Source organism: Eptatretus burgeri, chromosome 14 (assembly GCF_056783735.1).
Source record: "Eptatretus burgeri isolate ZD-2024b chromosome 14, Ebu_testis_v1, whole genome shotgun sequence".
NCBI classification, from domain to species: Eukaryota; Metazoa; Chordata; class Myxini; order Myxiniformes; family Myxinidae; genus Eptatretus; species Eptatretus burgeri.
Window position 1 is genome coordinate 72,738,779 of NC_140974.1, and position 14,057 is coordinate 72,752,835.

The window sequence follows — 14,057 nt, forward strand, 5'->3', positions numbered from 1 at the left end:
AAGGAGACTTGCTGTGTATTCAAATCTGGCGCCAGATCTCCTTGTTGTGTACGGACTGTAAGGTATTCTGAAAAGCCCGGCATCGCGACTCGCTCACCTATCCTCGTTGTCGAAGAAAGACCAATGTTATTGTGTCCCTAAATGCTTTATTTTATGGCGTCTCCATTGTCAGGCATGTGATCAAACTGTGTCGGGAAAAGCCTAAATATTTGGGACTCGTTCTCCCTGATCAGGAGAAAGCTTTTCATCGCGTCGACCGTGTACCTTCAAGTACTTGAGTGGTTTGGACTCGGTTGTACCTTTATCTCATCGCTCTCATTTTAGGGCATTATCCCCTCATCCCTGAGGGCATCAGCAAGACAGCTGAGAGAGACAGCTCAGAGGTAAGTGCACCACCTTTCCGCCATCCCGACTGACCCTGAGGGCATTAAGACAACCATACCATGTCGAACAGACCAGGTGAGTGCAGACAGATCACCTCTCCCCCTTTCAAGTTGTTAAATAATTCTCCCAAGACGAACTCGGTTTCCACAACCGAAGAATCCCAATCGTTAAAAATCGACTGCATTTAAACCCATCCCCTCTGAGAAATCCATCCAGTGTCATCACCATAACCAATAGGCCAAGTGTTGGCTTAACGGTTAAGGTGGCTGGCTTAAGATCATGGGGTCTTGAGTTCAAGCCACTCTGCCACTGAATTAACACCAGGTGGGTTGACTCAGCCCGTCATCCTTCTGAGGTTGGCAAAATGAGTACTAGCTAGCTTCTTGGTAACGAGGGGCACTGCATCAGCGGCACAGCCACACCCCCAGAAAATTATCCAGCCAATCAGCCATCAGGCTACATTCGAATAAATACACCACACCCAATATGACTGACTAACTGATACACCATGCTGTGTCACCAAGGGTCTGCTGAAGAAGTTTCTTGACAAGGGTCATGGTGGGAAGTTTGCCATCGCTTTCCCAGCAGTAGTTGGGGCAGGAATTTGTAATTTGATTCTCTGTAGGATATCCTGTCAGCCCCGTTTCCAATGTACCACCTTCAATGTCCAAGTGAACCAATAACTGCACATCATGAGAACATGACAAACACACAGGTGTTACATCATTATCTTTCTCAATTCGTCGGTAAAGCCATTTGGGGCAAACTCTAAAAAAGGTAATACACCAAGCACACCTTGATTTGTACAAAGATTAACACAACAGACATGAACAATTTAATTATTTATTTATATATGATCACATCATCATGATTAAAAAGTCAGGACCGTCTTGGTTACTGACAAAAATAAAAAATAAAAAACAGACACATTTAGTGAGGAACATTTGTCCACCTGTTCACAACACCAGGTGCTTTCAAATCGAGTTTATCCCACATCGAAATGTTAAAAAACAAAAAAACCACTTAATCCCTAAAACGATGTACTGTATATAACACGCTCTGTCATTTACAAACATACTCCACACATCGATAACATTTGTTTTTAAACATAATATAATATAATATAACATACGTGTACGTATATCAAACGAAGACCCGCAGTGCAAATTCACTCATTTCAGGCACAGCCAGAAAGAAAGAAAAAAAAATACTTTCGGTGAGATCAAAGGGTCCACCAGCTTCAACCGATGACTGTTGGTCTTTGCTCGAATTGGTAGACCTTTTACTTATTTAGATCATAAACACTATTGAAGCCCTCCTCCCTTCCCCAGTACAAACTGGCCTGACCATCATTACAAATAACTCGACAGGTTTTGCACTACATTGGGCAGTTGACAGGCCCGGGGACAGGTGAAGTGCAAGCAGTTCCAACCAAAGAGGCCTCGCTCAGAGGAGACGCTACGAAAGCGGTGAAGATCTCCAAGCAGCCATATTGAGACGCGTCCTGGTCTGCAGCCAGCAAAACGGTCGGAGTTTACGGTGACGCTTGCGACGCGGTCGAGCTGGGTTGCGGCGTCGACTGTTGTGCCACCTGAGAACCGATTTCCTCCAGCTCCTCAGCACTAGCAAATGTCCGCAAGAGGGAGTTTTCTTCTTCCAGCTGCAGGTTTCGCTCCAAAAGGTTTCTAATCTGATCCCTCAGCTCTTGTACCTCCTCACGGACGGCAAACATGAGATGCGACTTCACAAGATCCTGTAAACATCGTATCCGTCAGATTATTCCAGAACACCCTCGGTGCTTCTCACGCGTTCAGTCTCCTGAACGAAGGGATCGAGGAGGATAAAGTACAAGATTCACAAAGTTGAACAATGAAGCACAAGTGTTGCCAACATACATCTACCTTTGTAGGAAACAACCCATCTCCTTCAACTTCCCTGTTTTCCTTCCTGAAAGTCCCTGTAATGTCCATCTTGTTTACCCTGTGTACCCCACCCAATCCCTCTCCCTTCCACAGATCTCCTAATGTCTGTTTCCTTCCTTCTCCCCCCCCCCCTTCTTGTTTCCCCTTGTTGTATGTTCTATGTGTTAGCCCTCATATGAGCCTCGACAGTGTATGCAAAAAAAACAACAAAAAAAACAAACTGTCCCTAGAACCAAACTACAGGCTACGAGGAACGTAGCATGTCGTAATGAAAGGCAAATGTAAAAACGAATCTTAAACCTCTTCAATGGAACTCATCGGTTTCGGTGATGTACTGCAATGTCTCTTCAAAAATAAAATAATAATAATTAAAATATATACGTATAGTTATACTGTCTGTCCATCGATAGAATCGGCCCCACCGGTCGTATCCCCATCATGTTGTCGCCCTTTGGAATGGTCTTGGCAAATGAAGATACAAGACAACATTTTAAACCTGCAGGGTCGGGGGTTCAGGGTCGGGGGCTCAGGGTCGGGGGTTCAGGGTAGGGGGTTCAAGGTCGGGGGTTCAGGGTCGGGGCTTCAGGGTCGGGGGTTCAAGGTCGGGGGTTCAAGGTCGGGGGTTCAGGGTCAGGGGAAGACCCCAATTCTCTCTGTTAATGTGTATAGTACAGCACCACTCAGTGGTAGACAGTATTACAAATCATCTTCTTGTATCCAAACTCGAAATTCCTTCCACACAAGGTGTGGGTACCTGTGTCCGTCCTGTATAACAATGTAAGTCATGTGCTTACACATCACTCGTGGTAATAGTTTAACTGAACTTGCTCAGTCGGGGAACAAACTGTCGTCACGGTTGATGTTCAAAATAGCAAAATACAACGAATCCACCGACCTGGAACTCCTGAGCACAATAAACAGATGGAGTACAAGGAAATGTTCCACGATATATCACAAGGAACATGACAACATGACACGGACGCCTTCACAAGTCGCTTTCATTGCGATACGATGAACAGAGATTGTGACACATCTTTACTTTCATCATCATCATCACCTACCATCCCACCTCGATCCTGGGATCTTCCTGAACCCCCAGCAGGTGCGACCTCGACCTCGACCTCTGCGTGCTTTGACACCTCCTGCATCAAGCTCATGTCATGTCATGCCATGTTATTACATAGCTGGCCCTCTGCCCATCTGGCACCACCGTTACTCTCAAGCCTCCTTATATCTGGATGCTAAAAATAGCATCTTGAGCCTGACCAATAGGAACCGAGCATTAATCGTTCCACGCTCCTCCTCTTCCTTCCAGGGTTCCTTCTCCACTCACTCAACCCCAACCAGACTTCCTTGTGAATGCCTGTTTCCTCTTTGGTCGCACTCGCTCCTGCTCACTGTATTACTGTGCACTTAGTCTATCTTCCCCTGGGATCCATTTGTCTGTTCTCGCCTCTGACGTGTTGCATCTCTTACCCAGGAGCCAGGTGCACGTGCGCAACACGATGGTCCACAATCCTCTCCTTTCAATTGTGTTATCAATTATTATGACGTCATAAATGAAACCTGAAATGATCATGATCTCTCCAGCAGCACTTTACCTTTCATTCATTCCATTAGACCCATTTTTCATTAATCACCGATTCAACCACCCAACGCCACCCTCTTACCATTGCTTGCTCAATCTTGCTCTCAATTGCCGCAACACTAGCCCCGTACACGCTGAAACACAAGGAGGGCAGTGTGTGCTCGTCAGTGGGTGCAGGTAGACGGTAATTCCGAAATGGATCGTTGACGATTCTCGAGTGACACCATACACAGACACAACACACCCCTGCACTTCCCACACCCCAGGTAGCAGATAGCCAAAGCACCTTGTTCCCATTATAAGGGACAGCCCAAAACTTTTGTGACCCCCCCACCCCGTACCTCACTCACAGGTTGGTACCTGCACGGTGGGGAAAGGATGATGTCACAAACATGCTGGAAACCGAATAAACCAAGCCTTGTGCTAATTGTGACGATTTCTGATTTTCAATAGAAGATGAGACTCGGAGGATATCAGAGAGTCGAGCGACAGCTGGGACAAGAGACTGAAAGGGTGTTGGATGCAGGAATACTGCTGCAGCACAGAGCGTGCTGGTTCAAGTCAATGGCAATATGGCCTGGAGTCCCAAGGCCGAACCTCGCGCCTCGGGACGGTGATCAAGTTGACCGTCCATGGCGGAATCCGAGTTCTATTACCCAGGGACCACACCCGGGTGATTGTGACCGCAGGGGTGGAATCCTGTCGGTCGTGGTTCAAAAAGGGCGCAGCAGGGAAGGTGTCTTCATGTGCCATTGTGATGAAGCGGGATCCACACTACCTTTCATTAGAGTATCAACGTGTAGACTAGTCGAGGTAAGTCAAGGCACCTCCTGTATCTCGGAAACTTAACACTTGTTTGACATGAGTTCACCATCTTTTGGTCAAGTACAATCATCACACTTTCTGCTTTTGGACAGACTCTATTGGTGCACATAGTTATTTTTAAAAGATTACATGAAATAAAATGATTTTCCTCATCCCAAAGGAATTTTTAAGAACAAAATTGATAGAGAAAGGTTCAATGTTACTTTGTATGTTTGAAGGAGAGGTCGAGGTCCTCCATCACGGACAAGTGCATGAAGCCTCATCTTGGTTGATGTAACATTGAGCCAACCGATATCGAAATGGCCATTGTGGGGATAGGTGAGCAAATGGTCACCACAATATAATCATTCAACTTCACATACACATACATTTTTGGGAGTTTTTCGCAGAACTCGTAGAACTGCAGAAAAAAGGTCTGAAGCACATGTGACTGTTGTGTCGTCTACACTAATACAAACCTCTCTTTCACTTCCTCAACTACACTACCTATACACACATTCACACCACATCACAGATGTTTCACCTTTGGGAATTTGATTGGCCTGTTTTATATGTGTACACACATACACACAAACACACATACAAGCTGGTAGGCGACATGGGTGGTCTCTATATAATTGCATACGTCATACAGTTTTTGACGCATCGGGCTGAAAATTTTTGACAAAGAGGTTGATTATAGTGCGTATAAAAGCACGGAAGCCGATTTTAGATTTTCGATATTTTTGGGGGGATTTTTCAAAAATTTCAAAGTCCCGTTGCTTGGCAACGGTGGCATCCATAGCAATGGTGCTCAAAAGCATACAACTAGATCCTGGTATGAACCTACCAGTCAAGTTTCATCAAAATCGGTTGACTCCTCTGGCTTCCAGAGCTGTCCATTACATACATACAGACAGATGGAAAACCTGAGAATAACGGTAATCTAGAGACCAACCAACACACACACACACACACACACACACACACACACACACACACACACACACACACACACACACACACACACACACACACACACACACACTCGTTAAAACAGGGACGCAGACCACCTTACAGGCAAAGCCAGAAGAATGAGAATGTGCATAAAAACAAAAAACAAAATGACCACACCTTCTCAAATGTGACAAACCATCGTCTCACAATGAGGCAGACGTGCGCCAGGGTGAAAAGCCGTGAAGGTGCTACCTGCTCCACAACCACTGGAGGTAAAGCTCAAGTTGAGAGGTTCAAATAAGGAAAGCTGGAGTTTGGTGGAAAAATAAACCATCCTCCATTGTAAAATTTATTCCATGCATGAAGTGTAGGGGATGAAAGGAGATGGAAAAAAGACTCATGGACCAAATAAACTCAACACAATTGGCTGGCCTGACAAAGACAATCCCACTCTACAAATTTGAAGGAGTCATGTCGATGATCCACAAATATCTGAACGGAGACAGAATAAAAGAAATTAAAACTAGGGATAGACAGCAAGTGGCAAGAGAGAAGGACGGTGGGAGATCAGTGCTTGCTGGGGGATGACGAGAAAGACGAAGAGGAATTGACTGCAGTGGTGCAGAAAGAGGATATGCAACAAGGAGCCAAAGATTTGTCTGCGCTTTAGCGCCAGAGGTCCAGAGATGGAGACGAAGTATAACAGAAGGAAACTAGAAGGGCCCTCAGTAGAGCGCATACCTACACCACGATAAACTACAGCCTGATCCACTAGAACATATCAGGCCCCATAACTCTTTAAATATTGTGCTTATAAATCGGTTCTGGGTTTGGAGCGTCGGCAGGTCTCCTTCAGGGCTCTCTGCTGATGATCTCAAAGTTAAGTTTCTGGTCATTATGTGTCCAGTTTTAACTCTTTATTTTCTCACCTGCATGTTACTGTGTTGTTACCTGCATCCTAGTTCGGCTTTGTTTCAAAAATCGTGCTATTTTTGTGAGTTTTCGTCGACCTTGTCTTACCGAGTGCTTGAGGCCTACCCATCATTCCCCTCAGTGTACGATCATCTTTATGTGTATTTTCTCCCCATTACCTTCAATTTCTATCTTCCCCACTTTCCCAACGTCCCCCATCTAAACACTATTTCTTGTCTTAAATCCAAAATAATAATAATAATAATAATAATAATAATAATAATAATAATAATACCTTTCTCCTAACACACTCACGAGTCTCAATCTTTCTTCCTCTTCTTCTTTTCTTCTTCTTTTTGATTCCTCTTCTTCTTCCTTCTGCTGGCACACCATCTTTATTCGACTGAACTGACCCTCTCTCACCATTACCTTCACGATTTCTTCCTACAACCTTCCATTCCCGAATCTTACCTATTCTTCAAAAATACATCAAAAAATAATAATCTTCCTTGTATCCTTTCGATCTCTACACCTTCTGTAACCACGTGTGTGTCTCTTCCTGGTACTTTTCATCGACCCAGCAGCTTCACACTGCATTTACCGTCCAAATTTACCACGCACTTCCACGATTTTACTTCAACCTTCCCTTTTCCAAATGTTACACAATCCTTATTTAAAATAAATAATTTCACTTTTGACGATACACCTCCCAGAGCCAAGTGCTTCTCCCGTAACCACATGATCTGTTTAGACCCCCTGCGTTTACCGATCCAATTTCACCATTCACCTCACGATTTTTTTCTACAACACGTCCATTACCGAATCTGATGAAAACCGTCTCAAACAATAATAATAATAATAATAATAATAATAATAATGATGATGATAAGACTAAAAAACGATCTCTTATAATGCTTCATCGTCCTCTTTCACAGGTGTGGTACCCTTCACTGTATCAGAATGCACTACCCTTCCACTATTTTTTTTTGTATACCTTGTCGAGGCTCATGTGAGAGCTAACACACAATGCACATCAAGGGGGGCATGAGACGGTAGGGGAGGGAGTGGGAAGGACAAAACAGTGGGGAACAGAGACATTAGGAGTTCTGTGGAAGGGAGAGGGATGGGGAGGGGAACATGGGGAATACAAGATGGACATTACGGGGACTTTCAGGAAGTAAAGCAGGGATTTTGAAGGAGGTGGGCTTGGGTGGATTATCGGGCGCAGAAAGATCGATGATTTGTATGGGGGATGATAAGAGGTGGTGGTGAACAGCTGTTTTGAAGGCATGGAGGGAAGAATGGGATTGAATAGAGTGAGGGAGTTTATTCCAAAGGTGGGAAAAACAAGAGGAATGAAAGAGTGAAGGTGAGCAATGATTCGTGATTTTGGTAGTTTTACCAGAAGGGGGTTTTTGGCGGACCTTGAGCGCCCTGCGGAAATGTGGTGGGGACAAATTGCAGAGAGAGCGGGGGGGGGCGAGGCTGGAGAGGAGACGGTAGAAGACAGAAAGACCACCGATCAACCTGCAGTGATTGAGTGAGAGGCCCAAAGACTCAGCTTCATTGCGGGAGATGCCAATGATCCGAAATGTCTAGGTTTCTACAACGTGAAGCCGAGAAAGGTGGGAGGCAGGAGCACCAGCCCAGAGGGGAGAGCAGTACTCCATCAGGCGGACAAAAGCTTTGTAAGTGGTCAGGAGCTCAGGTGGGCCGAGGAAGGACTTTGCACGATGGAGGATTTCCAGTCGGCGACTGGCTTTGGAGGCAAGGTTTGAAATGTGGCTTTCCCAGGAAAGGTCATGGCAGATACTGAGACCCAGAAGCTTGAAAGAAAGGACTTCTTCCAGAGGATTGTTGAGAAAGTGGATGGGGGGGTTTTCTAAACGGTCCTTTCGAAGAGACATAGTGAGAGTGTGAGATTTGTCCGGATTGAAACACATGGTCCGTTGGACCAGTTTGTGATTTTATCCAGATCAGCAGTGAGCGAAGAAGCTGCTGCTTGCCGGTCTGAGGGATGACCGATGGTACGGCAGAGGGTGGAGTCATCAGCAAAGAGATATAGAGGATTTTCCAGAGAGTCGGAGAGATCATTGATGAAAACCAGAAAAATAACAGGGCCCAGAACGCTACCTTGAGGAACTCCAGCCTGGACAGGAAGGGGGGATGAAAGAACTCCATTTAGGGCCACACGGTGACTGTGACAGGAGAGGAAGTCTGCGAGCCATGAGTGGAGATGGCCTTGGATACCATGGGAAGAGAGTTTGCTGAGTAGGGCAGGGTGCCAGACTGTGTCAAAAGCACGTGATATATCCAGGGATACGGCTCTGATTTCCTGTCTGGCATTGAGGGCTTCCATCCATTGTTGGGAGAGCAGAAGCAGCATATCCAGGGTAGACTGACCTGGTCTGAAACCAAATTGATGATGAGAAATCAAGCCATTGTAGAAGAGGAAGGATTAGATGTCTGAAGCGATGATGGATTCCATAACCTTGCTGATGATTGGGAGAAGTCTGATTGGTCTGTAGTTGCAGGGATCTGTTTTTGCACCTTTTGTGTAGGGCAGTGATGTTTGCTGATTTCCAAGCAGATGTCAGATGACCATGAGCAAATGAGAGGGTGAATAGAACAGAGAGAGGGTGAGCAAGAGCAGAAGAGCAGGCTTTGAGGACACGTGGGCTGATGCCGTCTGGACCGGTTGCAGAATCTGAGTCGAGGTTTGACAACAAGCTCTCCACCTTGTCAGGAGAAAAGGACACAGAATCCAGGGACAGTTGGGTGCGACTGGGTAAGGTGGGTAGAGAAAGTGATGGGTTTTGGACACAAGATTTAGCTGCAAACACCGAGTTTAGGCATTCAGCTTTTTCACGTGCGGTATCAGCAGTGCTGCCATTTGAGGTAAGGGAGGGGATGGAGGGGGAACATACACCAGAAACAGATTTGATTAGACGCCACCAGGATTTTGAGGAGGGAGAGAGGTTTGAGAGTTCAGACTTGAGATGAGAAAGATGTTGTTTTCTGGCTCTCCTGATGGTAGATACACACTTGTTCCGAGCTTTACGGAAGGAACTGAGATTGCCCTCAGTTGGGTTTGCTTTCCATGAGGCAAAGGCAAGTTGTTTCAGGACAACTGCCTCACCACAAGCTTCAGTGAACCAAGGGCGCGAGGAAGGATAGGACAACTGAAGACGAGAGGGGATAAATCTGTGCATGAGGGAGAGCAAGTTTCTTTGAAAGAATTCCCAGGAAGAGTTGATGTTGGAGAAAGTAGCGATAGGAGACCAATCTATAAGTTTGAGGGCTGCTTGGAGACCCTGCCAGTCGGCTTGAGTGAAATGCCAGACTTGACGGCGGTGAGGTGGTTCTCTGATAATAGCCAGTGAGATGTCCACTTTGACAAGGACGTGATCAGAAGAACCAATTGGAGTGGAGGAAGAGCAGCAGATATTGTCAGGGAAATTTGTCAAAATCAGATCCAGAAGAGATGGAGATTGGTTGAGATCCGGGTGGGGAAGTTGACCGATTGAGTCAGTCCCAATGAGTCGCAGAAAGCTTTTGCTGAGGTGCCATGAGAGGTGAGAGAGGTACCCACACCGAGCCAACTGGCATGATGAAAATTGAAGTCACCACATATGAGGAAGAGAGAGTTTGGATGAGAAGATAGAAGATGGTCCATGTTTTCAGATAGTGAGGTGTAGATGGAGTCATCACTGTTAGGTGGACGGTACAGTACACATATAAACATGAGGTGGGAGTGGAGGGGAAGCCGTAGCCGAGGTATTCCTGGGGGTGTGGGGGAGTGAGGGCAGTGCATGGAGAGTGAGGAATAGAGTCTTTGATGAAGAGAGCAATACCTCCACCAGGATGAGGCTTAGGTCTGTCATACCGGAGGAGGGAGTAACCAGGGAGCGATACTTGGGAGTCAGACACGTCTTGGGGGAGGAAAGTATCTGTTAGGCAGATTATGTCTGGTTTGTCAGTGGCAACCTGTATGGAAAGATCTGAAAGGTTTGAGCGAAGGCCCCAGATATTTGAGGTCCACACTTTTAATGAAGAGGTAGGGGAGGAAGATTTGGTTGCAAGGGGTGGGGGGGAGGGGGAGGGTAGGACAAGGAATGAGGGGGAGGAAAAGAGGATTGTTGAGAGAGTGTGGGGATTGCAGAATAGCTCGGGAGGGGCCGAATGAGGAGGAGAAAAGGGTCTGTGGTGCTGGAGGAGAGGGGGGATAAGAGAGGGGGAAGAAGGCAGTTGAGGATTTGAGGAGGTGGAGTGAAGAGATGGAGGTGAGAAGGCAGTGGAAGTAGACAGTTTTGTGGATGGGAGGGGGGGCAACTTTGAGAAGGATGAGTGAGGGGGATGAATGGTGGGAGAAAGGTGAGGGGGGAGTTTTTGAGAGAGGTGAGAGGGAGGCTTGGAGGGAGAAGAGTAGGATGGTTGCTTTGAGAGTGAGGGGTGAGAGGAGTGAGTTGGCACTGAAGTTGGAAAAAAAGAATGGTTGATGGAAAGTGAACATTCATAGCAAACTGGGGTTTTAAAAAGTTTTCGGTCAGTTATGCGATTAAACACATTTCTTGAGGGATGCAATAACAGCAAATTCAGAGAATGGAGAGAAGAAACGGTGTAACAGTTGGATTTTTTAGGCAAGGTATGAATGAAAGGTCGAATTGAGAGCAGTCTGTTTAAATAGCAGAAGAGTAGTGCATTCTGATACAGTAAAGAGTACCGCACGTGTGAAAGAGGAAGAGGAAGCATTATAAGAGATCGTTTTTGTTATTATTATTAATGTTTGAGAGAGTTTTCAACAGATTAGGTCATGGAAGTGTAATAGAAAAAAATCGAGGAAGAAGAAGAAAAGGAGGAAAAAGAAGAAGAGATGAAGAAGAGGAGATGAAGAAGAGGAGATGAAGAAGAAGAATTGAGACCTGTGAGTGTGCAAGGAGAAAGGTATCATATTTTTTGTTTGTTTGTTTTTGATTTAAGATAAAAAATAGAATGATTAGCTGGAAGGGATGGCGGACGTTAGGAAAGTGGGAAAGATAGAAATTGAAGGTAATGGGGAGAAAAACAAATAAACATGATCGTACACCAAGGGGAACCGGTCGGCCTCAAGCAACCGGTAAGACAAGGTCGACAAAATCTCACAAAATAGCACGATTTTTGAAACAAAACCGAACTCGGAACACACAGTAACATGTAGCTGAGAAAATAAACAGTTAAAACGGGACAGATAATGACCGGAAACTTAACTTTGAGATCGTCAGCAGAGAGCCCCGAAGGAGACCTGTCGATGCTAGAAACCCAGAACCGGAAGTCAACCAAACCCAGAACTTTTTCTGGGTTTCTCTGGGGTTCTCAGAACAGAACAAACCCAGAACCAAACCCAGAACTCCAAAACCAGAACTTTTTTCCTGTCTTTGGAATAAACTCCCTCTATTCAATCCCACTCTTCCCTCCAGGCCTTCAAAACAGCTGTTCACCACCACCTCTTATCATCCCCCATCCAAATCCTCGATCTTTTCTACCCTCGATCATCCACCCAAACTCACCTCCTTCAAATTCCCTGCTTTCCTTCCTGAAAGTCCCTGTAATGTCCATCTTGTATTCCCCATGTTCCCCGCCCCATCCCTCTCCCTTCCACAGATCTCCTAATGTCTCTGTTCCACACTGTTTTGTCCTTCCCACTCCCTCCCTCGTCTCATTCCCCCCCTTGCGTGCATTGTGTGTTCGCTCTCACACGAGGCTTGACAATGTATACAAATATATATATATATATATATATATATATATATATATATATATATATATATATATATATATATATATATATATATATGTTTTAGCCCCATCTCTCAATGGTGAAGAATCACTTTTAAAATTAAAAAAATTCTCATATCTAGATCTAAATTCTGATCTTCACCAAATTCAAATCAATTCGTCCTTGTCACACACCCAACGTGTCCACCAAGTTTTATCCGAATCCGTCAACAACTTTTTGAGATATCATGCTATATATCGGTTTCGCCCTATCTCTCAATGGTGAAGAATCACTTAAAAATTATTGGATCCGGGTCAGCATTCTGATCTTCACCAAAACTGAAGCAATTCTTTCTTGTCAGACACCCATTGTGCTCCCCAAATTTCATTTGAATCCATTCACAACTTTTTGAGATAGCCTGCACACAAACAAACAAATGAAATTGCTCGTCGAGCAAGGAATTGCCAGAATAACGTTGTCATATCTCCATGATCTCTGAAAAACAAAAACCTGGAAATCAATTTGGTTCTTACAAGTCGATAGTGCTACTGTTTAATGAGTTATAGTACTTAGTTTGGTCATGATCATAACTTGGAAGATAATCGGATTTGAAATGGCGTTTTTATCGCAATTTGAAATTTTTGACCCGACCCCCCCCCTGACATTTGACCCTCGACCGCTAAGAAGGATGTTGGTGTGACACCCCAATGAGACATATGGTTGGATGCAGAATTGGAAGATGCACATTTTGGATTTGGTTTGAAGTTAATACGACCATTTTAGCGGACGTTATTGCGAAAATAAGAATTTCGGTTTTTCGGTGACCTTGACCTTGACCTTTGACCTAGATTCACCAAAAATGACAAGCGTCTAAGTTGGACCACGGCCGACGTCTGTACCCAGTTTGGTCATGATCGCTGAAACGGTGTGGCTGCTACAGGGTAAACAAACACACAAACAAACAGACAGACAGACAGACAGGCACACAGAATGACACACAACCGGCCAACATAATTGCCGAAATGCGAAGGATTCCGGCAATTAACAAGAAAAGGACGTCGTGCAGAGCACAAAACTTGCAAAATCCACCCCCCTCTCCAAAGGTTGCCATGGATACATCAAATTGTCCATTTCATCGAGTTTAAAATTGACAATCTTGATCAAAGCTCAGGTCAATCGGATGAAAATTGATTATTTTTCAGATTGAAATTTATGATTTCAGAAGTTTGACCTTGAGTTGACCTTTGACCGTAAAATAGTTGTTTTCCTAATTCAGTGATGGACTATGCAATTGCTGTTTAATCTTCAAGTTAATGGGATGTAAATTGATGATTTTTTGAACAAAAATTGATGATTTTAGACATTTGACCTTGTTGACCCTTGACCTTTTGATCTCAAATATTTGGTTTCCCAATCCAGTAACGCAATATGCAAATCCTGTTCAACGTTCAAGTCAATCAGATGAAAAATGATGATTTTAGAAATCTGACATCAAAATCAATATACTTCTCAAGTGAGACTACCTCTCCAAGTTGGTAAAGTTTCATGACGATCGGTTTGGAATTGTGACCTGTTGGCGATTGACAGACAGACAGCAAACAAACAGACAGAATAACAAAATTGACTGACCAATATACTTGAAAAATCGTCGATTTTGCAAGTAACAAACAAACCAAATTATTAAATAATAGTATATTTGACGGTCAAAAATGACGGGTTGGAATTATTTTATTCG

At 44.6% G+C, this 14,057-nt stretch overlaps 1 protein-coding gene across 5 annotated transcripts in view; it reads right to left on the reverse strand.

Annotated features, from left to right (window-relative positions):
• Positions 1–14,057, reverse strand: part of LOC147013600 (uncharacterized) — a 42,344-nt gene that overhangs the window by 25,646 nt on the left and 2,641 nt on the right. Inside the window, exons 1-2 of one of the 5 annotated variants that reach the window (XR_015051387.1) lie at positions 3,376–3,968; positions 1,214–2,137 (exon numbers count right to left, since the gene is read on the reverse strand). The exons of 1 other annotated variant lie outside the window; for it this stretch is intronic. Coding sequence is in view for 3 of the 4 variants with exons in the window: in XM_085855540.1 (XP_085711666.1) it covers positions 1,919–2,137; positions 3,977–4,028 (271 nt within the window). In the remaining variant the exon portion in view is untranslated. 3 more of the 5 variants (XM_085855540.1, XM_085855542.1, XM_085855539.1) reach the window with 3 other exon arrangements.